The sequence below is a fragment of the Homarus americanus genome, unplaced genomic scaffold (assembly GCF_018991925.1).
Source record: "Homarus americanus isolate GMGI-L3 unplaced genomic scaffold, GMGI_Hamer_2.0 scaffold11022, whole genome shotgun sequence".
Classification (NCBI taxonomy): Eukaryota; Metazoa; Arthropoda; class Malacostraca; order Decapoda; family Nephropidae; genus Homarus; species Homarus americanus.
In genome coordinates, this window is record NW_024737068.1 from 10907016 (window position 1) to 10933584 (window position 26569).

The window sequence follows — 26569 nt, forward strand, 5'->3', positions numbered from 1 at the left end:
ATAAAATGCAATAAGCAACAACATCTTACTTTATTTTTCAGATAACATCTTAGAAAAATACAAAACCGGCCTCCAACAGTCTATCCGGCTACGATTTTCAGTGCCAACTTTATCAAAGTCAATGTGGCTGCAATTCTTACAAAACTGTCTTCCATTTGTCTGTTCCAGTCGTTACTCATAACATTCTCACAACCGACTTCGAACAGTTGAGTCAACCTGCTGCATAAAAAAAGCTTAAAAAACAAGTTTGTTCCAGTTGTTACTTTCACAAAATTTACGTCTTTCAATATCAATCTGACTGTAACTCACAAAAATCTGCATGCTTCTGTTTCCATCTTACTTTCATTACAGTTTCACATTAGCTGCTTCCAGCAAGGTCTATCTGGCTGCTGCAGCTCCCACAAGACCGGCTACAAAAGAACATCTATCCCGCTACATATCAACAATATCTCTCTCTACCATGACCGAGATCTTGTAACTGATACAGTTATTTGGCAGACTTGTCAGTTATTGAGTAGAATTTAGTGTTTGTCTATAACTTGGTGGTTTTTTATAATTTTTTGGATTTGTCTAGTTTGGTGGATCTGTTTACAATTTAGTAGATATGAGTTAATAATGAGTATAATCTGGTAGGCTTCACAATTGCTTTATACAATTTAGTGGATTAGTTAGTTAATAATTTAGTGGAATAGTCAGTTAATAGGCATAATTTAGTGGAATTATCAGTTAATAGATAAAATCTTCTGGAGGTATGTTCGACATGGGAAATCTATTTTAGATGTGTACAATGATCACGTTTCAAAATTATTCGCTTTTAGTGTCAACAATATGGTCTTTCCTGAAGTAAACTAAAAAAAATGGTTTTTGCTCTAAGGCTTAAGCTGTCAACATTGTGGCTTCAGCTGACCTAAATCAAGATAATGGTTTAATGGATCTGCTCCGAGTAGCTGGGTGTAAACAATTCGTTAAGAGGTCATATATGGGGTTTAAATTTCGCACGAATCCAATTTTTGGTGTGTGGTGTCTGTAAAAAGATGTTTGCACAGTATTGTAGGCCTATTTACCGGCTGCAAAATCAGTGTCATGCCAATTCTGAAGTACTGAATTTAAACATTTACGTAAATTATGTGTTGTTGATATGGAAGACAAACAAAAAAATGCTGAATATGAATCTTTTCCCCTGCATTTCCTCCAATATAATAATTTTTCCCCATAGACATACTACAGTATAACGTCTCCTATACACATATACTGTATACAGTTCACAAACAATATCATACCAATTCTGAATCCGTGCTGTAACCACTTGGTGTTCAGTTCTTCCGAAGACAAATGTTCCACAACTCAAAAAATTTGTTGGGTGAGAAAACACACAAAATAATAAAATAGGCTTATGAAATTATACTAAGGTAAATATAAAAACTAAACATGGGAATTGTATAATAATGACTTAACACACACAAAGAAGACATTTAAACTACTGCAAGTGCAATATGATTTTATAACTACACGATACCGAGCCTTATACAATACTGAACTAGGGAGACAATGAGTTGGACATAGCTGCGTCTGTGCTGAACTGGTTGTACGCTTGGCAGCCTATATAATGAGACATTTACAGAAAATACAGAATTCTCTCACATGAAAAACAATATTTGTCAGTCAGTCACAAAAGAAAGATATTGGGCTGACCAACAGACAAAATCCAAAAGAATATTTTACGTATATCAGCTAATATTTCAGAATAGTAAATAATAATGATTAAGAATTCAATAAAAGCTGCTTTAGTTTTGCCTGGTCAAAAGTTCTCTTTATCAGTTAGAGTCAGTAAAAGATTGAATCGAGCAGCTAATGAATAACGTGGTCAAACAGTCAGCAAATCAATAAGTTGGTGAATCGGTCAGTGAGACAATCAGTTGGTGAGTCAATCAATTTGAAAGTGAATCTGTTGGTGAATCAGATAATAAATGACTGACTAAGTTGGTGAGCCTGTCATTGAGTCAAGCTGCTAGTGAGATGGTGAATGAGTCAATCAGTCAATGAATTAGTGAGTGAGTTGCTGAATCAGTGAGTCCGACGTTAAGTGAATGAGCCAGTTAACGAATCAGTTAGTTAATGAATCATGTAATGAATGAATCAGGAGGTAAAAATGTGTAATTCTGTTACTGTTGTCAGGAAGTGTGATGGAAACCCAAGACATGATGAATGGAGAGATGTAGAAGGAATACACAGCAAGTACAGAGCTGAGGAGAAGTTATGTGAAATAATTAAGGCTTAATGGCTTGGGTCTCAGAACTCATTGTCATTTGTCTTAGTGTTTGAATCTTCTTAAAACCACTAGTGGCAGGACTCCGTGTTGGGGTGGTGGCACAACTTTTTCCCTGACCAAGTGTCAAGTTGACTTAACAAAAATGAGAACTAATTGGTCTGCGGAGCACCCATCCTTATATGAATCAGATTTCCATATTACAGTTTACGAGGGGTGGATTGTTTTATATTTGTGTGTGTTCTGTAATGTTTACCTTCATGAGTTGACACGAGATTTCTTGAAATAGTCGGTGATGTGTGTGTGTGTGAAGAAAGAGGAGAGAGTGAGAGACAGAAAGTGGTTCACGGTTCGTGAATATTATCTTTGCCTAATTAGATACAGTACTGGTTCCACATGGGACAGAAATATATATCTGCTTAAAGACAATTAGTTGTTTCTTTCCAATTATATATTTTCATCCAAATGATAATTTTTTATATAATCATCTGAAAGGTTGCATTTGGACAATTTAAAATAACGTTTATTGAAAAAATAATAGGAGAAAGTATCTCATTCAGACTAGAAAGGCACAAGGCGGGTCTGGTGTTTTTGTAGGCGTGGCCACAAGTTCTCTAAGTCGAGTTATTCCATCGCTGATTGGTGGAGGCAGAGGCTCTGGGTAGGGAGTGAATGTCACAAGATCCCCTTCGGAAGTTGGGAGAACTGTCGTGACTGGCTGGGTAGTGTTTGTCTTGGTATCTGACGCCGACGACTGACTAAGGTTGGGCGAATGTCAGGACTCCAGCATGTGGGCCACCTCACGGAACCCACCCAGGAACTTGGCACTCCCACTGCAACTCTCCAAACCTGGCACAAAAAGCGACAATGATCTTTTAGTATACCTGTACAGGTATATACTGTATGTGATACAGTAAACTGCTAAAGTCCTGTTTTCGAAACTCATTTCTATAGTGCTCTCTTTTATCATCATATATTATTATTATTATTATTACTGAATTATTGTTATCCATTTCTAGTGCGACGTCAAAATACTTTGAGTTAAATTTCACTTCATTTATAGTGGTCCTTAACCATTCCTCACATTTACTTATATGAAACATAAGATTATCACTCCCTCCTCACATTCACTTTTTGACACAGACATACTCAAGACATTCACTTACAAGAAGAGAGTGACCCGGGGGATGATCCCTCACCCTCGTAAGCATAGTTCCTGAGGTCATCGCCAGGGCTGGGAGTCCTTGTGCCCCCTCGACTCGCGCCGTTCTTGTTTCTGGAGGGTGTCATCTCCCTCCCTTTATCTCCTCCCCCTTGGTGGAGAGGAACTCCCGCCATGGTCAAGGAGCTGCAGTAGCGCCTCTGGTCCTCCATACTGCTAGTGACTGATGCCGCGTCCACTTGTAATACGTCCACGTCTGGTGAAGAAGGAAGATAATAGTGTATTTATCTGTTTATGACTTCCACATTGTAATCCTAGTCATTTTTCTAGATTTATATAAATGGTAAGTTTCATCTAATTTCCCCGTTTTTTTTATTTTTCCCATTTTCCTGTAATTAATGGTTTATTCTTAATTTTTTATCCTTTTCATTGGTAGTGAACTACTGCTGAAACTCTTGAATCTGAGTGAATATGACTGAGAAAGACGAGGAAAGTCATAGAAACTTGATGGTAATAACTGTTGGAAGGGTGCAGTGGTAGAGCGGTTACCGTACTGTACAGTGTACAGCCTATTGGTCCTTAATAAACTCAAGGGTGAATATAAATCTCGCTTTAATTTGGGGGTGATAAGTGATACACGGACCACGAGGTAGACGCCGTGGGTTAGTTCTTAAACCCAAGAAGTACAGTATTTGGTAAGTTTAATGTTTTGTGTATAATATAATAATAATAATAAGGATAATAATAAAAATAATAATAATAATAATAATGGTTTATTGAAAGAACATGGTAACCCAAAAGGCTGAAAATTTATAGTCAACAGAGATGAAAGCTATATACGGTAATTAGGGAATGGGTCACTTGATTGCTAAATAATATACTACACAAATAACATAAGTGGTGTGTTTGTGTATCCATTACAAAACAAAGAAGATATTTTTTTTAGAAAAATTTCCCTATTAAAATATTGTGACGTACTGTAGGAGGCAAACATGACAGTGTGCTATATAAATGACAATAATACCCTGTACTTGGATAAAGATCAATATTTAATCTAGGCTAGTAGGCCTCCCGAGTAAGCCATGGACAAGATATTAAGTTATAAGAGATGAAATTATAATTTAATTACAGTATGTACAATGATAAGAGAGGTGAGAGGAAAGAGTTCCATAGTCGGGAATGCGAGGGATGAGGGAGGTGAAGGATGTTAAGTTTGACTAAAGGGAACTTGAAATTAGTTTGGCAAACACGAGGGAAAATGATGTGCGTTGTGAATGGATTGAAAAGAGTACCGGTAATGGTTTGGAATTCATTAGCACCCTAACCGCAGAAGTTGCACTAGCAAAGTGAATGTGAAGATATGGATCATGTGAGATGGAAGGGATGAATGGAGAAAGGAAAGGAATGGCTCTCTCCCTGTTTTCTTGTGTTATAATTAGAGATTCCTTAGTTACTGAGAATTATCTGTTGACCATACCACCCTACTGTAAAAGCATGAGCATTATGGTGTTAGGGGCTTACCCCACAAATGGTTTCCTTGTATCTATCTAACAGGAAGTAGTATGTCGGCTATAACAATCAACAATTTGACTCATCATTTATTTTGTATGGCATCCCTCAAGGCTCCATTTTGACCCAGTACAGTTCTTGTTGTACATAAATGATGTGGTCCACTCCAGTATACTCGTAAAATGCAATTTATATGCAGATGACAGTAAGCTTTATGCCAGTTACTCATATCTCCATTCCTTGATGAGAACAATGAACAGTAAATTAACTAAAGTGAGGAACTGGTTAATATGTATTAAAATGACCTAAAAAAACAACTACTTCGGAACTGTACCTAATCATTCACAGAATAAAAAACTTACTCCCAGAGCTGGACTCCCTGTACCTCGGTAATACAGTCCTCAAATGTGAACAAAATACCAAATCCTTTGGGGTTGTTGTTGTTGATGATAAACTAAACTGGACAAACCACATACAAGCCATTCGCAATAGTCAATAAACAGAGTGGGATCCAGTACCACACTCGTCAGTCATTCACTTTTTCACCAATGAAATAAATCTACTATAACCTTGTTTACCAACAATTGATTCACTGTCATACACTATGGGGAGGGGACCTCCGGCTCCACGAAAACAAAACACCTGGTTATTGTCCAGAAAATATTTGTGCTGACAATGACCTATTGAAAAAAAAATCGATTTGCTAAATTGAAAATGTTAAAATCTGAGGGTATCAACACTTATTGTTGTGCTATATTTGTTTACAAATCAGTAATCACTTGATTGAGAAAAATTATTTCCAGTTCTGGAATAACCAGAGGTACAACTTAAGATACTCAGACCTACTAAGACCACTCTCTCCCCCATGCACTCTTCTCAGTCCCCTCCATAAAATGTGGTGTTGTCATGATCATAATGACGGCTAACCTGTTAAACTAATGATCCATATTACGCTTACACGTCCACAAAACCTTCTGAGTCTTCCAGTGGGAATGTCCTCCCTTCTCCCTGTTTCTTTGATGACGTCATCGAGATGTCGTATGTTTGTTGACCAGTTGTAAACTCTTTCTGCTACCGAGAACCTGTAAACCTTTTTTTTCACCTATGATTAGCAGAGACTCTGATAATTATAGTGAAATTGTGGTAGGGAGGTTAACTGAGGAATGAGTTGATATTCCTGGAAGGGAACTTTTGAAATCGGTTCCTCAGGTTGTAGCAAGGCGTTGCGTGTTGGGACCCGTTGCCATCCAATCTTTTGTTATCAATTTAATTCTTGCTTTTGATAGCTCAGTCAGAGCATTGTTTGTAAAGATAATAGTAGGGAATGAAACTGAGTTCGTAATCTCAGTTTCAAACGTCAGAGTGTTACAGTAACGTAGTACCAGAATCCTGAAGGATAGTGAATGTAATACCGATTTTCAAGAAGGGGGATAGATCACTATCCTCTAACTACCGCCCAATCAGTCTAACATCAATAGTGGGCAAATTACTGGAAGCAATCATTTCAAATTCTATTCGAAATCACCTAGAGAAGCACCGATTGATCAATGATTCCCAGCATGGCTTCACAAGCGGACGTTCTTGTCTAACTAATCTATTAACATTCTTTTCATCAGTTTTCGAATCGGTGGACGAGGGGCACAATTATGATGTGGTATATCTCGACTTTAGCAAAACCTTAGACAGAGTCCCCCACGAAAGACTAATTAGAAAGGTAGAAGCTCATGGCATCAAAGGTAACATCCTCAAATGGATTAGGGCGTGGTTACAGGACAGGAAACAGCGAGTGAGCATTAACGGCACTAAGTCCCATTGGAGCAACGTCACAAGTGGAGTTCCCCAAGGCTCAGTACTTGGACCATTATTATTTATTATATACATAAACGACATAGATATCGGCATAGACAGCAACATAAGTAAATTTGCTGATGACACTAAAATAGGACGTGTTATTAAATCTGACGAGGACTCCACAAAACTACAGGAAGATCTAAACAAATTTTTCGAATGGTCTGAAAAATGGCAGATGAAATTCAACGTGGACAAATGTAAAGTACTCAGTATAGGAGATGTAAACAGGGAAACCAGATACCAGATGAACAACGATGCCATAGAGAAATCCGACTGCGAGAGAGATTTAGGAGTAATGATAAGTAGGAACCTTAAGCCAAGTAAACAATGTGTTTTTGCTCGTAACAAGGCTAATAAAGTACTTGGGTTCATACAAAGGAGTGTTAGTTACAAGACTAGCGAGGTCATCCTAAAACTGTATCTTGCTCTTGTGAGACCACACCTGGATTACGCAGTTCAGTTCTGGTCACCGATTACAGAATGGATATAGAATCCTTGGAAAGAATTCAGAGGAGAATGACAAGACTAATCCCGGGCATTAGGAACCTTGAGTATAGAGACGGGTTAAAGCATCTTAATTTGCACTCCTCGAGAGACGTAGAGTGAGGGCGACCTGATAGAGTGTAAGTGGAAGTCAGGGCTAAACAAAGGGGACATTACAAAGGTACTCAAACTATTCAACCAGGAGCGAACTCGTAACAATGGTTTTAAATTAGACAAATTTAGATTTAGGCGTGAAATAGGTAAACACTGGTTTGGAAACAGAGTAGTGGATGAATGGAACAAGTTACCAAATATCATCATTAACTCGAATACGCTGAATAGCTTCAAACATAGGTTGGATGCTTATATGAGCAATAGGGTTGGGTGTAAACGGGACTGCCCAGTATGGGCCAATAGGCCCGCTGCAGTTTCCTCCATTCTTATGTTCTAGGTGGAATTTGTGACTTTAACGGGGGTGAAAGGCGGTGGTTGCTTTTTCAAACCAGTCAGCGCCATGCTCCTCCACCCACAGGTCCCTATCGCAGCCTAGGACGTGTTTGTAGCGTGGATGACGCATCCACTAGTCTGGGGAGATGTCTGAGGTCCAGTAGAGTCGGGTATCCCTGTGAACCCCGACCGTTAGAAGCTCTACTACCACCTATGGGGCCCATAGCTGGCCAGTATTCCCCCTGACGCCATGCCCCGTGGTAAACCCGGATCGTCAAGCCCACAAACCACTGCCAGCCCCATTATTGGTGGATGAGTACAGTACATAGCTCAGTAGGGCTGTTGGTGTGGTGGTGTTAGTCCACCGGAATTATCGGAGTGTTGGAAAGTGTCACTTGGTGATGAGACTCCCATGGCGGCCGCTGGAGTATTGCCCCTGGGGTATTGAGTGTTGTACTGGCAGGTGCCACAGGTTTATTGGTGCTACAGTGCTGTGAGAGTATGTCTGTTTTGGTGTGGGTACACTCGGTAGTGGAGCAAGTAAATTGAGCCTGAGGGCAGGGTACCAGGAGTTCCTATTTTGGGTGCATACAGCATCTTTCCTGTAACCGTTTTTGTGTCTCAATATACAGTGTATTTGTATGTGGGTCTATGATTCACCTAAAGTATTCACCGTTGTTCTCTCCCTAATACTCGATACTATATTTACATGTACCCATGGGCCTTCCTCTCACGTCACGCTACCAGGTCAGAGTATCAACGTAAGTTGTAAGAGTGCCAAGCCCTCACAGGGTGGCAGCTTGTGTTGAGCGTTCTTACAATTGGTGGTCTCAGTGGTCCAGCAGTAAGTAGTAGCAACCCGCGCTCTTACAGTGTGGAGGTGTGGAACAACTTACCCCCACCAATCTGAGCAAAAACTATGCTCTCTTCCTTTAAGTCTAAATTATCTCCAAAGGATATCTATTGTCCAAGTATTAATAATTTTGTAACACCTTAATACTTTTACTGTACCGTTGGGAACCATTATATCTTATATTGTCACACTGATATAAATTACCACTACAATACTGTAATTATATACGAGGGTGTTTTGTCCTTAAGGATTGATCCTGACTGTATTCCTCTCTTTGTTTCACCCCGACACAACCCATGTTGTATCGCTTCCACCCACTTACCAGATTACTGTACAGTACGTATATCAACTCTGCTGTAAAAAGGTGTGTGTGTGTGTGTGTACCTTCATGTCTGTATCTTATTTATTTATTTACAGGGTACTATTTACAAATTCATCCATCTATCTATTTAATTAATAATGCATGCGGGTACAGCTCGTTTAACTGTCAGGTTGGTGATTGGTTGCAGCAAATACTAAAACATACTCCAAACCAGACTACACCAACCAACATAACCTAAACTTACCAACACAACCCAACTAAACATACCCTAGGGTGGTTAGGTTAAGTGTGGTTGGTTAGTTTACATTTTGGCTGGTTGGTGTTGTCTGCGGTCACCCTGAGAGCTGTTGTAAAAATCCCTGATTTATAATAAGAACATGATGTCAGAACTTGGCAGATGAACATTTTCTGGCTACCTGCTTAACAGACTTACCAGCAATGTTGGGGTTCTTGGTGGTCCAGGCTGGCTGACCATTGGCCTTTGGAGGCTTAAGCAACTGTAGCTCCAACAGATTAGGTGTGTGGGTGGAGGGTGGCGACGTCTCCTCCTTCACCCCAGAGTTCTCCTTCACTTCCCCCGCCATGCCTCTCCTCACTGCCGACCTCTTGTGGTGTTGGTGCAGTAGGAAGGCACAGATCAATACTGCAACATGATTCACATTCATCAACTTTACTCAGAAATGTAAATGCGAGTAGCTTACAGATTTACGTTTAAGGTACAACTAGAGTAATTTCTCTATGGTGAATCATTACCAGGTCAAGAAGGATCGCGTGAGTAGGGTGGTCAGTGCTGTTTTTATTTTGTAACTGTGCAACTGGAAACCAATTGTATTTTCTCAATTTTAAAGAATTATTTGCTGTAAATTATACTTCTGCTCAGTATTAAATGCCCCTGGCAGCAGAAGCAAATAAATAAAAAACAACAACTATGTAACTGTGTGTGTGTGTGTGGGTCTAACTTTAGAACAGGGAGAAGTACAATAATCATACTTGTTATTTATTGACCATGACAGTCCCTGGTAGTTTGCTTGAGTACAATCAAGTTTTCTTCAAGTCTAAAATTTAAATGATATTCTCATTATCAAGAGAGGAGAGCAGGTACTCAATTTAGAAGTTACTGCTAGGCATGCATGACTGTGTTTGCAGTTGTGAGATACACACAAATAAATACTGTGTCCAAGCTGACGATAATGTGTGATTACCTTGGAATGAAACAGTGGTGTGAGAATCTTTAAACATAGAGCTGTGTCACTTGACCAGCACCTAATGCCTGAAATGCTGTCTTTACTAAGAACTTCACAACTGTACCAATCTACTGCAGTATACTGAACTTAATGGCTGTTGTAATACAGTTTGGTGTACTAGCTACCCACGAAAGCATAAATTTGTTTCTGACTTCGACGGTAAATGTTCTTTATTTCAAACTTTTTTTCACCCATACCTTGAATGTTAATGTTTTCTAGAGAAATATAATTACATACATCAAATTCGGCATTAAAATGAACCTGAACTGGGTATCCTTAACAGGTATACAGTACTGTATTTGAATTTATATGTCAATGAGCTGCTAGGGGGGCGGGGTTTGTACCGTTAACTAAAAAAAATTGACTGTAGGTAGTCTTTGTTGTCAAGAAATAGATCTTTATACATCTCAAAATGACAGACTACTTGTGGACCTTGTGTTGAATTATAGGAGAGTCACAGGGGAAGAAGAGTAGGAAGTGACTCACGTAAGAGGAAGGCACACCACACCAGGATAGCGACCAGGGCTCCCAGAGAGAGTTTCAGCGAAGTCTCCCCAGCATCGGGCAGGTGACAATGCTGCCCACTGAACCCAGCTGGACATGCGCACACATAACCAGCTGCCAGATGGAGGAAGAGAATAGGATTTATGTATAAGCAGAAAAAACACATAAAAGGCAGTAATTAATAACAAAATGCATAATAGGACGAAGACCCATAAATAGATGAAAAGAAAAAGTAACAGGTCACTAGAAAGACATATACAGATCCTCAGCCCGCAGAGAACGAATCCAAATACCCTGTATCCAGTAAACAGTGAGAGACATGTACTGTACGCTCGATAACGTCCATAGTCTATAAGTCGATTCGATGGGGATGTCACTTGAGTCGGGGTTTGACCCTCGAGACTTATGAAATTTCTTCCGAACTTCTTCACAGAACCTGTGTAAACAGTCAGAGAAATAACAGACTAAAAATGGAGACAATCAGGAAAGTAGACACGCGATTATGGAGAAATACAACCAATAAACAGAGACACACTTAAAGAGAGAGAGAGAAATGGGCAGGCAGAGAGACTACTGTATTAAACAGGAAGGTGAGACAGATGATTAAGGTAAAAGAAAAGACAGGCTGAAGATTAGAGAAAGATAAACAGACAGGTAGAGACAAAAACAAACAAATATGTAAGGAGAACATACAGATAAGTAATATTAAACAAAGACAGAGAGCAAGAAAAAGATGATTAAACAGTAGAGACAGCAAGAGAAAATTGCTTAAACAGAAAAGTCGGAGAGATAGAGAGATATTTAATAAAAAAAAGACAGTCAGACTGAGAGACAGCTGGTTAGAGAGAAATGACAGATGATTAAGAAAGATGGTCGAAGTATAATGACAATAATATACAAAGTGATGATTAGAGAAAACCGAGTCATGCTGTTACCAGAGGGTTTGTTGAAGCAGGAGCCGCCGTTGAGACAGGGCCGCCACACACATAGGTCATGGTCGTGACACGTCCCTCTGCTATTGCTCAGGACCCGGCCCGCCCCGCACCTGTCACGGCACATGCAGGGTCAGTATGAATCTGAATCTGAATATATACCTGTGTACAGTGGCTGTGCATGTGTGTTAACTAGTCACAGGTGTAAGTTTTCCATTCATCCTTCGGAGTGCGAAGAATTTTCAGGGGAGTTACACTTACCCACACTGGTACGACCTCCAGGTGTCGACACAGGAGAGCGGCGCCCTACAAGAGACATTGGCGCAAGCTGGAGGGGCGCCACACCCAGGCTCCACGCCTTTGAAGACGCCCGCCTCAGTCCATGCCGTGGTGTTCACTGTCGGGGGCAGTGGTACACTCCGCCCAGATATCCTCAGGTCGTCAATACAACCTGGAGGAGGAGAAAACGAGGGTGGGATCAAACAGTTGTTCTTCTCATGTTCTTATATTATTTTTTCTCGCTAAAGGATAGGCGCCTTGGACATATAAAAGATTGGCTGAGATAGTACAGAGATATATATCCCAAGTTTTTGTCTGAATATTTGTAAACTAGCTTATTGATTTTAAATTCTTGCAACAGGTTATCCATTCCTCTTCTGGAGTATCTTTGTTTTTTGTTTAGTTATTTGCATTGTTGCATTGGTATGGTTGTGTGAAGGTCCTGAGCGGTAGCTTGAATGTGGCTTCACTCCGCCTAAGGGTCTAAAATCATCTCACTACCACACAAGCCACCAGAGCTCCACACACCATCATGGTAGTCGCCGTGGATCTGGAAGACACTGACACCAACATACTCCGGTGTTCCCCCGACGTGAACGCCTTCCTGGTCATCCACCTCCAGCAGCTGCCGTCCCTCCAGAGACACGGAGGCATTATATAGGTCGCCGTCCCCATCGTCCACTGCCAGGAAGGTCGCTGTCCCCTGCCTGAAGAACACCAAATCCTTCGTAAGATCAAATGAATATGTTTTCTCTTATCACAAACTCCAGATCAAATGACGCTTGTCCCCAAAACATAAAATATCTATCGTTCAAGTGCTTTACTGAATAACTTCATGGACGGATATTTCTCAACGTAAATATTAAAGTCAGGTTATCTCCTCTTTCGCTCTATCTCTCACTCTTTTTCTTTTACTGTATACCGTCTCCTCAGAAATCAAATCCACTTATCTACAACAAATAAGCTCCCAGAAAGTGATATCCATTTCAAGTAATGATTTAGGATTTACTAGAAATAGGTTTTATTAATTGCAGGTAAACACAGGTAGTGTAGCCTTGTACACGCATCAGGTGAAAATTTTGAGTTATTGTACAATAAAAAGTTTCAGTATATATATATATATATATATATATATATATATATATATATATATATATATATATATATATATATATATATATATATATATATATATATATATATATATATATATTTCATGTAGATCCACAATGAAAACGTGGATAAGATAAATCTTGATAAAATCACACGGGAAAAGGGAAACAACGGAGCACCTTAGCTTTCGTCTTTATTCAAGACATCTTCAGAGGCAACTGGATTACATGGACAGAGAGAATATACAGGGTGACCTTAAAAACATGAGGTCAGGTCATAATGATGTCATCCACTAATCCCTACACCAACACACACGTAGAGGAGCTTAAGAGAAGGGGGGTGACGTGACTAGCCAGGTCAGGTCAAAATCCCATTGCTTGGGAAAAAAGTTTAGAAGTATTTAAATCATCTTGTGTCACAGAAAGACTTCTGGTTGAAGCTAGTCTGATTAAGGAATTAAAATCAATAAACCTTAGTGATGGTCAGTTCAAAACTGATAATATGTTACATAAATTTATTTGTCAGTGGCCCAAGGTTAAAAATGCTTTGAAAACCTTTGATCTAGATGTATGATAGTTATTTAGTGGGTCCCTTATTTTATATATATATATATATATATATATATATATATATATATATATATATATATATATATATATATATATATATATATATATATATATATATATATATATATATTTTTTTTTTTTTTTTTTTTTTTTTTTTTTTTTAGCTCATAATGACCTTGAGTTATTTTATGTTTCATAGAGTATTAGGTTTCATACATATTCAAATGTAATATCATATATAATCTAAATTAGCACACGCTTACTGGTATAATCTATTACCAAAGGAAAACCAGACTTGGTAGTTTGATTTAATCTGACCTGATCTCTCCTGACCTTACCTGGATGTGGCTGCCGTGTGCCAGTGACCGTCCGTAACCTTGGCCCTGGCAAGACACAGTGACCTGGCAGGGTCTGGGTGAAACTGGAGAAGGACACACAGCTGGCCATCCACCAACTGCAAGGTAAAGTGGTCTTGACCACTCTGCGATGACAACCCAATCAGCTGTCCTTGCTGTTGTCTCGTGCGGAATCTAAACCAGGCAAGGATAGAGGGGGTGAACGTCAAGTCCAGTCTAAAAATACAATGGGAGAATTACAAAGAAAAGAAAAGTTCAGAAATGCGTGTTTCAAAACTCACTGAAATACACTCCTGGCATCGGGAAAATGTGAAATAGAATGAGGAAGATCTCTCTGTTCATAAAAAAAAGATAAAATATCATCAAAGGCAAGTGCCGAGTTTTCGAATGAACAATGTCGAATTCTTGTTTGTTGCTGGCGTGTTGCTTAGTTAATAGTTAGCTATCAGTAAGTGTTACTATGCTATTTAAGCCTCCTGTTCTTTTCTCCTCAGGAACCGAGTTACTGACAGGGGGACGTAACCTTAAACCTGTGCATATTCTGGCTGTGTTTATTCTTCCATAAACTGTTAAACAGACGTTAACAATCTGCAGTTTTCCTGCTTGTGGTTCCATAGGTAGTGTACTCACATAGGTAGTGTACTAACACAGGTAGAATAATCACATAGGTAGAATACTGACATAGGTAGTGTACTCACACAGGTTGTGTAATCACATAGGTAGAGTACTCATATAGGTAGAGTACTCACATAGGTAGTGTACTTACACAGGTAATGTACTCACATAGGAAGTGTATGTGAGGTGATTGTTTTCTTGCATGGAATATGACACATGTGTATTTTTGATGGCTCTTTGACGGCTGAGATACAGGTACGAAAAGTCTTACTCCTGACTGCACTTAGTCATCTCTCATCTCTGTTCTTCTCTCGTCTTGGTATGAGAAGCAGTTCTGGATCTTTATCTCTTCTCGTTCTCTTTCCTTCTCTTTTAGACAAGCAAAGGAAGAACCTCGTTTTCTTGAACAGAGTGCACAAGGTGGAGGAATAGAGATCTTTATTTGCAAGATAAAGCTCTCTCTCTCTCTCTCTCTTTCAACTCAATCATATACAATAGTACTGTAATTAGTTCTTCTATTATTATTTCTCTGTCTCTGATGATATCAGCCCAGTGACGCACGAATCATGTACACAAAAGCTCCAGTTATCATGTAAACCATTGTCAAGTTGCTTAAGGGTCTTCATATTTCCCTCTCTCTCTTTCTATCAAGACTAACAACGTGGGAAGCTTGTAGGAACGAAAACTAATTTTGTGTTTTTCGCCTTTCTCTTCCTCTTTTGTGTGTGTGTGAGAACAACGTGAGGAATAAAAGAGACTGGAGGAGGAACGGGGTGGAATGAGGATGAGAGGAGTGGGAAGAGGATGAGGGGAGTGGGAAGAGGATGGAGGAGTGGGAGAAGGAAGAGGGGAGTGGGAGGAGGACGAGGAGGGAGTGGGATGTGAAAGAGGAACTATATTTGATACATGAAGGTAACATACCAGATAAATGTGCATAACATTTTTATGAAACACTCACGTTTATCCTTGGCTTCCCTTACCATGAAAGGAAATGAATTAACACTTTTTGACCACAAGAACGAATTAATTCATATAAAGGTTCGACTATAAAAGCGAATAATCTCATACCAGGAGCAGTAGCTGATACCACAAATACAGTATGAGAAAGACAGCCAGGAGATGAGGTAATGTGACATATACTGAAAGTGATGGTGATGCTGAAAATCAACATGAATTGGTGAAGTGTTGAAAATTATCATACCTTTGTTTGACTGCAATGATGTTGAAAACTGTTGTACTTGATGAAATTTTCTTACCTAAGTTGAGTTATTGTACGTGAGGAAAATTTTCATTCATCAGAAGATTTACTATCGCATATAACTGTTGTTGTATATGACGAGAATTATTGTACCTGAGGGTGATGGTAGTGGTGTAGCCAAGGGGGGTGAAGGAGAGTGCCAACTTAACGTAGCTGTTAACCTGGAAATTTGTTGGAGTGGTGGGCGTGGCACAACCAGACCCCGCCCACCCAGGCTGGCACTCACACCTCAGTGACCTGGGGGACCCGTGGCATCTGCCAGAGAATGAAGGAAGCAGTTAAGATAGGCTACAGGTTCATGTAACCTGGAAAACGTATATCATCATACCATAAAGGTCAAATTATCGCAGTCTTGGATTTGAGATTAATACAAAAGGTTGAATATTTATAATGAAGAAGAATAAGTTCACATGACCCTGAACCCACAAACTCCTGACCTACCTGGCATGAAGACCACAGTGTAAACCTGCAGAGAGGCAGTCAGCAGCAGAACACCCAGGGGAACTGTGTCTCGCCAGGACGGCCTCCCCCATGTCCACCAGCTGAGGGAGGGGGGGGGGTGAAGGACAGAAGGAAGGATGGAGGGCAAGATAGAGGGTATGGAATATGTCATTACTATAGGTATTTTATGCTACTACACTGTAATGCTTTAATCACGTTAGCTAAAGGTGTACAAGTTTTTAATGAGATTGATATACTGTACTGTAGTAATTTTAGATTTATTACAGATTGTAAATGACCCAACAGATGCTTCTGACAGCTCTGGCGATGTGCTATTAATTCAGCTCAATAAAATATATGAGTAGTGAAAGTAAACAATAAGCTCACCCCTCCATTTATTCTCAAGTTCCTAATACATCCCCGGAAGGGTGGTGGGCGGAGTGGTGAAGGCCAGCCAAACGACGTGTGGGCGGGAGGTGGGTGTGCTAGGCCACCCACCTGCAGCGGCTGGTCTGTGTTGAGGACGCGGGCAGCCTTGGGTAATCTGGCGGCGCCTCTGCAAGTGTGGGCGTCTGGGAGAATAGTGTGGGTGGGGCTGGAGGGCTGCATGGGGAGGGCATCGACGCTACTTCCGGAGCACAAGTCCACTATCATCTCAACCAGCTGTAAGAGCACACGAATAAGTCCCACTCCCATGAATATTCAGTCACTAAAGGGTAAAAACCCACAACAATGATTATCCAACAGGTATTTAAGAAGTTCTCACTATTTAATGGGTATAACTAATAGCTAAATAAAATCTTAATATCAAGTGAATTAAAGGGCATGTGCCAATGTTCAGTAGACAGGTCTCATTACATACTGTACAGTATATATTTTAATTGAGGAGATGCAGAATATATACTGTCATCTTTATATTATATATAGCTGTATATGATACATAGAGTTAATACTAGAAGTCTCTCACTTCATCCTTCCATATGAGGTCTATCCTGTGCCAAGTGTTGTCAGCGAGGGAGTAAGAGGCATTGAGGGAGAGGGTGACGGCACCGCCCCCGAGGTCCAGCAGAAATGAGGGGCGGCCACCTCGTAGCTCCACCAGCACCACGTCGCTGGCCTGTCCTGGCAGGGAGCCTTTCACCGTGTCGGTGGGTCTTCTTGTGGCCATTTTTAGCCAATCATTAGCTTTCATGGGTCTCTGTTCGAAGTCAGTGCCTTGTCTTAGGGCTCCTTCAGTCACGTCCTTTATAACACTGCTGTCGGTTTGCCCCTCGATGTTAGTGGTCCCTACAGGGGCTTTATCTTCCCCAAAGGGCCCTGAGTAGAGCAATGTGCCATCGAGAGAGGTGGTGAGGATCTCCAGGCTTATGTGGACTTCAACACAGGCAGGGATAGAGGGGACCCATGCCCATCCGCCGCTGTCTGACGCCTCCCCGCCCCCTGGGTCGACTGCGCCCTCAAAGTACCTGCTGAGGACCTTACAACGGGAACCCCAGGTACCATAGGGACAGATACACCTGTGAGAGGAGTGGGCACATCCATGAAATGATTAAAAATATACATATGCAATGAGCAATACTTATTTAGAGGGAGGTGAATACACATACTGCATAAGGTAAAAATATGCATCTGAGGCTGGGACTTCACTTACCTGGTGCCTGTGGAGGTGGGGATACACCGCCCACCATTGAGACAGGTTTCAGAGGTACAGGTGTTCTCCAAGGCAAGTGTGGGTGTGACGCAACCACATCCACGATGCACGTGAACGCGGGGGCCCACCAGGGAGGATGAGTGGGCGTCCACCACACTGTACCCATCCTCCAGCACCGTCCTCGCCCAGCACCCCCCCACACACCCCTGTGGCTCCTTTGTGGGTGTGTTGTTGCTCTGGTGGGTGGACTCTTGACAGGTGGCCACACCAATGTCCTGAATACCAACGCCCAGGACTTCAGCCAGCTGTTGCAGGTGGAAATACAAGAATATCATTAACAGCTGTCCGGTTATGTATAAAAATTATCAAAATCTGCCTCTGCTTCACTAAAGGTAATGAAGAAGTGCTCTAAGCAGCATTTTTGCGGAGCTGGGAGTATACTCCTGGCTGCATATACACTAGTATATTAAGAGGTATTAAAATATTTATTTCATTCAAGTGGAAAAATTATCCATCACTTTGTCAGTGATGGTATAATCTGGGCTAACTAACATGGCTAATATTATAATCGTGTAGGCAGGATAATAGCTAGTAATACTGTACTTCATACAGCTGTGTAGCTAAATCTCACATTTCTCAAAGAAACCGTATAAAAGGAAATAGGTTTCCTTTAGATATGAGACCCAGCTTAAAAATGAAATCACAAAAAAGGGGAATCTTTTCCTCCCACTCAGCACCATCAAAGATGAGTACAATTATATCATTCAGCAATTCCTTTCTCCTAAAATTAGGTTTGTTTTAATTAACCTAAGCCACGAAGAAGGGTAGGTAGACCCTGTTGGAGTTATTTTCTTAAATTTTAATTTTTGTGATTCATATTTATAAGAAACACTTTTTACTTCACAAAGTTTCTTAAATAGATGAGTAGATTAACAGCGAGAAGAGTCTGAAGAAACAAGTAAACACTGCTAGTAAAAAAAAACAGTAGTAAACAAAGAAAAAAGTAGTAAACAAAGACAAAAGTAGTAAACAAAGCTGCAGCAACTGTTGCTGCAGGTTCCAGAAAATTTGAAAAAAAAAGTAGCTAGTATAGTGCAGGAGGTGGGTGCCTCGAACTGGTTAACTACGTTACCGATAAGGGCAAATGATTTCAGTCTCAATAAACAAGAATTTACAGATGCCATTGCTCTAAGGTACAGTTGGCCAGTAGAAGGTTTGCCCTCCCAATGCGTGTGTGGCTCTTCCTATGACGTTGATCACGCCATGGTGAGCAAGAAAGGGGGCTTCATCTGCATGAGGCATGACGAAGTAAGGGACCTCACAGCAAATATGTTGAAGGAAATCTGCCGGGATGTCATGGTAGAACCGACCCTCCTTCCTTTGGACGGTGAGATCTTCCAACATAGGACTTAAAGCACACCTAACGAAGCCCGTGTTGACGTCAGTGCTCGAGGATTCTGGACGCGGGGACAGCGAGCTTTCTTCGACATCAGGATTTTTGATCCCATGGCCACATGTCACAGTAACCTAGCTCTCGTTGCTGCACACAGGAGGAACGAGAACGACAAGATAAGGGCAAATGGGGATAGATTTCAAAACGTTTATCAAGGCAGCTTCACTCCTCTAGAGTTCATAACCTCTGGTGGGATGGGACCAAGTGCAAGATGTTTCTACGCCAGACTCGCAGAGGTGATCTCCGAACAGAAGCAGCAGCCCAAAGTTATGTTACAGCCTGGATGAGATGTCGACTGTCTTTCTCTCTCCTTCGGTCGGCTTTGCTTTGCCTCAGGGGAACGAGAGCTTCTGCCCCAATGCCGACAACTGTTGCAGATATTGACTATGAGGCTACAGTCACTGAATGCCGCATAGATCTGTGGCTCAACTAATTCAACACAGATAGGATAGCTACTTATGTATTAGGATATTTAATAGTAAGGTAATAAAATGGCGGCGAAGGTGTGGCTATTGGGGGAGGCTGGAGGCCACGTATAAAAAAAAAAAAAGACAACAGTAGTAAACAAAGACAACTAACAGGAAAAACAACGAGAAACTAACAGTAAAAACAATGACAAACTAACAAAAAAAACGAGAAACTAACAGTAAAAACAATGAAAAACTAACAGTAAAAACAATGAAAAACTAACAGTAAAAACGAGAAACTAAAAGTAAAAACAACGAGAAACTAGGTGCAAACAAGAAGGCACTAACAGTAAACAAAAAGAAGAGACACAGTAAAAGAGTAAGGAAGAAAACAAAGCAGGACCCACCTCCTTCCTGTGGTACACCAGTACGTCATTCAGATTACTGACGCCCGGAGATACCACCCACACCCGAGTAGTGGGCATCACCTGCTCCTGCCCCTGTCTTGATGTTACCCTCGGCATACCCACACTTTCCTCATCTACCCATGCCCGCACCCCATGTTCTCTGTTGTGTCCTTTCAGCCACGCCTGCAGTGTGACCTCGAGTCGATGTACTATGGAGTCTTGTACCTGACGAAGGATAGAAAATAACATCGTAAGTCCTGGGATAAATGTCTTGAGGTTAATTAAATCACTTCATTAAACAATAACCATTCAACCAACCAACCAACAATTCAAACAAACTAATAACCAATAAATCCATCAAACAAGTAACCTATCGATCAATCAATAAATAAACCAATTAATTGAATAAATAATCAATCAATCAATCAAACAATTGACTAATTAATCTAGCAATCAAATTACTTGGCCGTCTTCCTTGATTGCTTGGTAAGGGTCGACCTCGAGGGTGAGCAGAGTTGCCTGTGTGACGTCACGTGAGGTCACCGACTTGACCTCCACTGTGACGTTGGCCATGACCCCGTTTTGACCCTGGCTGGCATCACTGACCCAGAAACCCAACTGGTACCTGAGGGAGGGTGAAGAGAAGTTAATTTAGCTTGCCCGAGAGAAAGTGGGTAATAAAGACAACAATGAAGAGAACGAAAAGGGATGAAAAGTGAAGGTAAAAGGAGGGAGGGAAAGTTAATGGGTATGGAGAGGGACGAAATCTGTGGCAAATTTAATGGACAACAGAAAGGTGGAAAAAATGAATAACTAAAGGGAATGAAGGAAAGTCAAGGGTTAAAATGCGGTAAGGAAAGTGAGGGGAATTTAATGATTAGAAGACAGGATGGAAAGTGATGGAAACTAAGGAGTAAATGGAGAGAAAGAGAAGGAATGGATAATAGGAGGGGAGAAAGAGTGAGGGAGACGTAAGGCGTAAAGAGATGTAAGAAAATGTAAGATTATAGGGAGGAGGAGAGAGGAAGTTAGCAGTGGAGAATTACAAACAAAAAATAAAAATAAAAGCCACTGAAGACTACCAAGGAAAAACAGGAAGAGGTTTATGATGAGGAAAGAGGAAAAAACAGAGGCTTCAGAGAATGGGCAGGATGAGGAAGAACTTAAGAGGTCATCTGGTACTGTTTTACATTAAAGAAACACATTAATATACAATCATTTTTAACTAGATTACGTGTGCTGAGTAAACCCACTTCATAAACTGACAAATCTATTTACCAGGTGATACTTCACCTTAAAAACACACAGCTAATCCTGTATTATAGTCAAACACTGAATGTAACGTAAGAGATACAGTATTTATCTAACTGAAAACTCTTACTAATGCAATATCTCTCCCTACAAATAACCCGTTTTATATACACAGACAGACGTAAACAAAGTCAGAAATTCTGCCTTGAATTATGAATTTGACCTTTGTCATCCTTCTGAAACAATTTGTGAAGTAGTTTAATCCAAGTCGATCAATCCCTTTAAGATATATCGTCTTCACACAAACAAAAAATACATGTACACGCACAAAAAGTTATATATATATATATATATATATATATATATATATATATATATATATATATATATATATATATATATATATATATATATATATATATATCATTAGCCCAATAAAGCACGCGAACTTCTCCATACAATCAACACCTCAACCCGCCAGGATTCGAACCCACGGCCCACGACTGTGACCGGGGAACGCTACCTCTGGACCACCAGGATACTAAAAGCAGTCCTAGACTTTGTTATATTTCACACAAAGCCTGTTCAACGAGCTTATGGCGCCGTGAACCTCTAATGGGGACAACCCGTATCACGTAGGTGGTCAGAGTAACGTTTTACCAAATCCGGCTTCGAAACACAAGGATCCATATATATTTCATTAGCCCAATAAAGCACGCTGACTTCTACATCGTATCCTGGTGGTCCAGAGGTAGCGCCTCTCGGCCGTTAAGTCATGGGCTCAGGTCAGGGTTCGAATCCCAAGCGGTTGAGTGTGTTGATTGTATGTATGTATATATATATATATATATATATATATATATATATATATATATATATATATATATATATATATATATATATATATATACACATATATATATATATATATATATATATATATATATATATATATATATATATATGTATACAGTATATATATATATACTGTATATATATATTATGATGAGTTGTGTATTACGTGTGGGTGTCACCTGAAAGGGATGTGGTGAGACGACCACCTACTTGTACACTTATACTTAGTCGCTTTCAACTATTGTGCAACAAGTGTATGAGGATCACCTCCTGCACCTAATCACCTTCACCTACCGTCCAGGTGGTGTGTCGGGAGCCATGGTGAGGTCGCCGGTGGAGGAGGTGAGAGAGAACCCTGGCTGATGGTTTCTCCAAGAGTAGGTCTTGGAGGCGGCGTCCCAGTCATCAGGATCCTTTACGTATACCCTCCCCAGGGGCACCGTGCTCCCCTGAGGCTGAAGGGAGAGAAGGAGGTATGAGAGGGAGAGAGGTGGAGACACGCGGGAGAGGGAGGGAGAAGGGCGGAGACTCAAGAAAGAGGAAAAAGGACACAGTAAAGGGGGGAGGGAGGGAGAAGGAGGCATGAGAGGGTAGGAGAAGGAGACCTGATAGAAAGGGAGAAGAAGAAATGACGAGGAGGGAGACAGAGACATGAGGTAGAGAGAATGAGACATGTGAGGGAGGGAGAAGGTTAGAGACGTGAGAGAGAGAGGAGATATAAATGAGAAGGAGGGTGAGGGACAGACGTGAGAAAGAGGGGAAGAGAAATAGAGAGTGAGAGAGAGAAAGGGACAGAAACGCGGGAGAGGGAAGAGGCGTGAGAGTAGGGGGGGTGGGGGGAGATAAAGGAGCATGGGAGAGAGAATGGGACGGGAGAGAGATGGGAATGTGAGAGGGACAGACAGGCAAGGACACGTCAGAGAGAGAGAGAGAGAGAGAGAGAGAGAGAGAGAGAGAGAGTAGACGAGCAAATGGGTTGACCTGTACATTAATTATAACTCAATTAAGAAAACTGATCAGGAACACTTCATAATGGAATAAGTGAATGATTGATATTAATATTAACACTGGAAACTCTATCGGTTGTGAGGAATTGGTTCTACATAGGGGTAGAGTGAGGGCCATCCCCCCGGAGTCGTGTTAGTACGGGAGAAAGTTGGAGTACCTGGAGAAGACCCGTGGTGTTCGGGAGCGTCACACTGTATAGCACCTTTCTCACCTCTGACTCAACTACACACTCACACATTCAGTCGGCAGTAGCTAAGTGAGTGGCATCATTCATAAAATTTATCTAGTTGGAAGTAAAAATGAAATGGAACGAGACCGTGGAAACTACTACAATGTGGACAGTGACGCTCCTTATGGCAGTGCCTAACCTAGAAGAGAGTGACACTGACCTGGACGGTGTTGACAGTGACGGTCTTGGAGGCGGGGTACATGGGGTTGTCGTTGAGGTCGGCCACATGGAGTGTGAGGGTGACGGTGGCTGAGAGGGAGCCGGCGTCTCTCACCACCAGGGGCACCAGCAGCACGGGGCGCTCCTCCCTATCCAGCGCCCCTACCGTTGACACCACTCCCACCCCGCGACCTTCGTCCCCTCCTGCAAGGCGCGTGAGAGAGAGAGATTAATTAATAAACCTGCATTCGTGTGTTGAGTATAAATAATAAGGGGAAAAGCACAATGGCTGTATAAAACTGAGAATGAACTTACACGTTTTCTTTGCTGGGGGATTTGCATAATTATCCTGTTGTCAAGCTTCATCGAAATATACCTGGACTAGAAAAGCTTCGTTACATTATCCTGTTCCTGTTCCTACCATAAAAACAGAGATGAGTGATATTTTTGCTGACACCTGTGATCTCCACCTGGGGCTGTGATTAAGAACTTGAGCTATGGCTTTTACTTTGAGCTGTGATTATAAACTCAGAGTTATGTGTTTTTGAACTTGAGCTGTGAATAAGAACTTGGTCTGTGGTTATGAACTCAGAGCTGTGGTTATGAACTTAGAGCTGTGATTATGAACTGTGACCCTGACCTAAAGCTGTGACCCTGACCTAGAGCTGTGACCCTAACCTAGAGCTGTGACCCTGACCTAGAGCTGTGACCATAACCTAGAGCTGTGACCCTGGCCTAGAGCTGTGACCATATCCTAGAGCTGTGACCCTGACTAGAGCTGTGACCTAACTTAAAGCTGTGACCCAAACCAAGAGATGTGACCCTGAATTTTAACAATGTATCGTCCAAGTCTTAATATATTTGACTCAAGTGATATATTTTACCGTTTTAATGCACTTATTTACTTCAAGTGTCAGGGTCCCTTAGTGTAAGTTGTAAAAAAAAAAAAAACGCCATGTGAAACTATTTACATTTTGGGGAAAAATTATAAAGATTGATGGTAAAAAGGTTATTAGACCGAAAATAAAAATGTGACAGGATTAAGACATTCATAATTGTATATAGGTGTTTCGGTTATACATAGATTAGTAATGGTGAATCGGGAAGTGGTCATGTGTGGTGTTCATTTGGGGAGTAAACGTTAGTCGTATATATTTTTGATTTCGAAATGGTCGCCATAAATTAACAAATAGCGTCCTTTTCCGTTTTGTATAGGATTTATTTTTGATAATAACTGAATATCTTAGTTGCTTTAACTTCAACCTTGACCTGTGTGCTTATGTGGAAATAATTTAGTTGGAGAATAAAAAACATCAGTGAAAAAAAAAATGCAGCCAATTTGAAAGTTAGATTGACCTTTTATGTCTTTTTCACAGATTTCAATTATCTAGTCGACAATCAGACCTACACAGAGCTGTTCATGACAACACGCACGCTAACATTTATAATTTTCCGTAATAAGTGTGTTTTTTTTTTACTACACGTATAACAGTTCAGTACCGCTTAACAGGTTGCTACTATGAGAGACAGATGGTTGGTAGGAAGTGGTAACTGGTGTATACTGGCTTGACCCCATACATGGTCTACTTGCACAGCTGTTCTTGTTACATCTTTCAGAAAAACTGTTTTGGTTGGCGGTACAGTATGTCGTTGTTACCGGTCAAACAAATCAAGGCGAGTTTCATGTTGCGTATACATTCTTTAGTAACATCCATATCTGCTGTTATAATGCTGTCTGGAGATGTGCTGAGATGACGGTAATCTTCAGAGACATCTTCACACACGCTCTAGGCCTGCCATGTTGACCTTTATCGTAACCCCCCCCCCCCCAAAAAAAAACCCTCAGAAACCGTGTCATATCGCATGAAGGCACAGACGGCAGGGCTTATGAGTGAACCAAGTGATCTAGTTATTTCATGACTTGAGATCAGCGAAAGTCCTCACCTTTACAATAAACAAACCAGAAAGCATCCATACCCAGTGGAATGCATTAGTATTGCTACGGCTCCCAGTTATGTTGTGAGTTTTACATGGACAAACAAACGCGTGTCTGCTTTCTCGTAGTTGCAGGAGGCTCAGTGTTCTGTATCAACCTGTGTATTGCGACTAACATTCGTCAGATCTGAGGAACCAATTCCATTCTGGCACATTTAGACTTGCTTCAAGAATGGCTTTAATTTAGGATCAAGCAACTACAGGTAATAAGTATAAATATTATTAATCAATGTAAAATACAACACAAGCAAGTCAAGGGAATGTCTTTTTACAGCCAACATATATTTAAATACTTTACACGTTTTCATCTGGGATATGACTGAGGTCGATGATAATGTTCCTACCCGAAAGGAGCATTACAGACCCTTCCTACCTTAACTCGGTTGCCTCCACCATGGCCCGGCTGCCCCCTCCACACACACACACCATAACCCGGCTACCCTCCCCACCTTGGCTCATTCTATCAACCTGGATACGACGCCATGAACTTTCTCGGCGCGGATCTTAGTGTTTGAAGGAGTTCCATAAGTTTTCGGAACAAGCTGGCGCCGAATCTCATGTTGAGTTGCACGACAGTAACTCACTCCAGAATGCCCTCGTGGTATACACAAGTCACTTTAAATTCTAAAAAATTTTGAGTAATATTGCCCTAATTACTCCTAAAACAGTTAAAGGCGTAATAAAAAAAAAATCTCAATATCACAAGTAAAATAAAACACTGCAAAAACTTTTTTCATGCAAAAAGGAAAGCAATCTACGATTTAGTACAGTGCACAAATAAACCATTGTTCACAGACGGAGGCTAGCTAGAAAATGGCGAAATTCTCAGTTGCCAACGGTATCTTTTGTTTGAAGTTCCCGTTAAATGTCTGTTAAATCTGCTGTTTGTGTCGCCCACTAAACTATTTCCTCGATTTTCATTATAAACTTTTATATAGTACTATAATACT

General features: G+C 40.8%; 1 protein-coding gene across 1 annotated transcript in view; it reads right to left on the reverse strand.

The window, feature by feature from the left end:
- Positions 1 to 13: 13 nt before the first annotated feature.
- Positions 14 to 26569, reverse strand: part of LOC121872838 (putative neural-cadherin 2) — a 62832-nt gene continuing 36276 nt past the window's right edge. Inside the window, exons 13-29 of the mRNA XM_042375887.1 lie at positions 23626 to 23828; positions 22523 to 22683; positions 20585 to 20747; positions 20123 to 20347; positions 17856 to 18160; positions 17172 to 17721; positions 16592 to 16867; positions 16205 to 16305; positions 15857 to 16018; positions 13873 to 14064; positions 12381 to 12559; positions 11835 to 12024; positions 11577 to 11686; positions 10624 to 10755; positions 9327 to 9536; positions 3433 to 3684; positions 14 to 3115 (exon numbers count right to left, since the gene is read on the reverse strand). Of these exons, the coding sequence (XP_042231821.1) occupies positions 3042 to 3115; positions 3433 to 3684; positions 9327 to 9536; positions 10624 to 10755; positions 11577 to 11686; positions 11835 to 12024; positions 12381 to 12559; positions 13873 to 14064; positions 15857 to 16018; positions 16205 to 16305; positions 16592 to 16867; positions 17172 to 17721; positions 17856 to 18160; positions 20123 to 20347; positions 20585 to 20747; positions 22523 to 22683; positions 23626 to 23828 (3485 nt within the window). The 3' untranslated portion in view covers positions 14 to 3041. The remainder of the gene's footprint in view (positions 3116 to 3432; positions 3685 to 9326; positions 9537 to 10623; positions 10756 to 11576; positions 11687 to 11834; positions 12025 to 12380; positions 12560 to 13872; positions 14065 to 15856; positions 16019 to 16204; positions 16306 to 16591; positions 16868 to 17171; positions 17722 to 17855; positions 18161 to 20122; positions 20348 to 20584; positions 20748 to 22522; positions 22684 to 23625; positions 23829 to 26569) is intronic.